The sequence below is a fragment of the Nansenia antarctica genome (genome assembly GCF_963989245.1).
Source record: "Nansenia antarctica genome assembly, chromosome: 14".
Classification (NCBI taxonomy): Eukaryota; Metazoa; Chordata; class Actinopteri; order Argentiniformes; family Microstomatidae; genus Nansenia; species Nansenia antarctica.
In genome coordinates, this window is record NC_137684.1 from 7,028,060 (window position 1) to 7,030,559 (window position 2,500).

General features: G+C 44.0%; 1 protein-coding gene across 1 annotated transcript in view; it reads left to right on the top strand.

Moving 5' to 3' along the window:
- The window catches only part of LOC308170152 (SITS-binding protein), a gene marked incomplete at both ends in the record, with an annotated part of 48,555 nt that overhangs the window by 1,666 nt on the left and 44,389 nt on the right, over nucleotides 1-2,500 (top strand). Inside the window, one exon of the mRNA XM_080544908.1 lies at nucleotides 2,430-2,500. This exon is cut by the window's right edge and continues 101 nt beyond it. Coding sequence (XP_080401034.1) covers nucleotides 2,430-2,500 — 71 coding nt within the window. The remainder of the gene's footprint in view (nucleotides 1-2,429) is intronic.

The window sequence follows — 2,500 nt, forward strand, 5'->3', positions numbered from 1 at the left end:
TTATGAACGCATGCGGTTACGCATAGCCAATGTCACCAATGACATTCACAGATACATGATGTGTGGCTTTCCTGATTTGCGGTGTGATTGAATTACATGTTTCATCAGTGATATTTCTGTGTTTTAGAGTGAGTGTTTCTATTTGTGGACATGTTTGCTGAATATTTTTGAAATTATTCAATTAATGTGATGACTTGATTACGCCTATTTAAAGGCTATAACATAAACAAATCAAATCAAAGTGTATTTGTCTTACCCAGAATACAGCCGTAGACGGTGCAATGAAATACTGATTGTGGAATAAGGCATAGCCTAATTGCATATTATGTGCTTGACATGGTTTTTATTTAGTTAGAGTGGAAGATAAGTGTCCAGGGTGGGACAGACATGCTGTGATAGAGAGAAGTGTCCAGGGTGGGACAGACATACTGTGATAGAGAGAAGTGTCCAGGGTGGGACAGACATGCTGTGATAGAGAGAAGTGTCCAGGGTGGGACAGACATACTGTGATAGAGAGAAGTGTCCAGGGTGGGACAGACATACTGTGATAGAGAGAAGTGTCCAGGGTGGGACAGACATGCTGTGATAGAGAGAAGTGTCCAGGGTGGGACAGACATGCTGTGATAGAGAGAAGTGTCCAGGGTGGGACAGACATGCTGTGATAGAGAGAAGTGTCCAGGGTGGGACAGACATACTGTGATAGAGAGAAGTGTCCAGGGTGGGACAGACATGCTGTGATAGAGAGAAGTGTCCAGGGTGGGACAGACATGCTGTGATAGAGAGAAGTGTCCAGGGTGGGACAGACATGCTGTGATAGAGAGAAGTGTCCAGGGTGGGACAGACATGCTGTGATAGAGAGAAGTGTCCAGGGTGGGACAGACATACTGTGATAGAGAGATATTGGATCCCCAGTGTGCCTCGTCATGGGCCGGCACTGGGGTTTTAATAATCACAGCACTTACTGTACTGTACTTTTCCTGTCGTTTAATGATAAACGGGGTTTAACTATTCGGATGTTTTGAAAGTTTAAAGTTTAATCCGTCCATTGGAACATTCTTCGGGCATAATTCCCTGTCAGGTGGCGGGTTCCAGTTGCAGTATAAAGGATTGTCCTTTTCTCTCCAGGGACGCTTAAGTGGCATTTCGAAATGTTCAAATCCGATCAACTCCCAGTGAGTCTCAGGTGACCGCCGGGTAGGCTACTTGTTTCTCTGTTTGGGACAGTTAAGGGCTCTGCACACAGCGTGCGATTTCTGTTGCGCGTCAACATTCCATTTTGAAGTTTGAATGGAAGTCTATGAGAACATCGCATTTCAACACACACGGCCCCGATTTTAATGCGAAATGCGATGTTCTCATAGACTTCCATTCAAACTTCAAAATGGAATGTTGACGCGCAACAGAAATCGCACGCTGTGTGCAGAGCCCTTTAGAGAATAGGCCTAGCCTATGTTCAATTATGCGGGGGGAAAAGCAAAGCATTAACAACAACACGGTTAAGTGAAGCATAATTACAATGTGGGAGTCATGTTATAAAGTATAACATATGCCATTTAGCTGAGGCTTTCTAAGCATGTTCTAAGAAGATATAGATAGGTATGTTATTGGTAGGCCTACCCGGAGGGAAACTCAAGCGTAACAGCAGCTCAGACCACAAAACAACAAAATGTAATAATAGGCTAAAATAAAATAGATAAAAATGCACAACTCTCATCAACTTACATAGAGGTCAGATTGATAAAGTAGAACATTTTTCAATATTTCAGTCAGATTTCATTCAGAATTTGATAACATTTCAAGATCACCCTATATTTAATTCACAGACTAATAATTACCATGCACATAATTACAATTACATTACACACATTTATTTTTGATTGTTTTTGAATGTTTTGAATGCTTTCTGTGATCCTCTCCTGTTATTTCTCTCTCTTTCCATCTCTCTCTTTCTCCACTTCCCCCTCTCCTTCCCCTTTCTGTTTTCCCTTGTTGTCAATTCTCTTCTTCTCTCTGCTTATCTACTTCTATCTCCCATGTTCCCCACTTTCCTCCCTCTCTTCCTTCCACCCCCCACCTCTCTCTCTCTCTCTCTCTCTCTCTCTCTCTCTCTCTCTCACTACCTCTCTCCCTCTCTTGTCATCTCCGCCTTCTTTTCTCTCCTTGCCTCCCTACTTTTATCCCTCCCTCTCATCATGTGTGTGTGTGTGTGTGTGTGTGTGTGTGTATGTGTGTGTCTGTGTGTCTGTGCTTGTCTGTGCATATGTGTACATATGTGTTTGCCTGTGTGCGTATGTGTGTGTGCGTGTGTGCGTATGTGTGTGTGTTTGTGTGTGTGTCTGTGCGTGTCTGTGCATATGTGTACGTATGTGTTGGTATGTGTGTGCCTGCCCGCGTGTGTGTGTGTGTGTGTGTGTGTGCCTCCTGATCAGGACTGCTTCTCCATGACCAACGTGTCGTGGTACGGTGGCGCCAGCGTCCAGGCTCAGAGCTGGCCAATCAA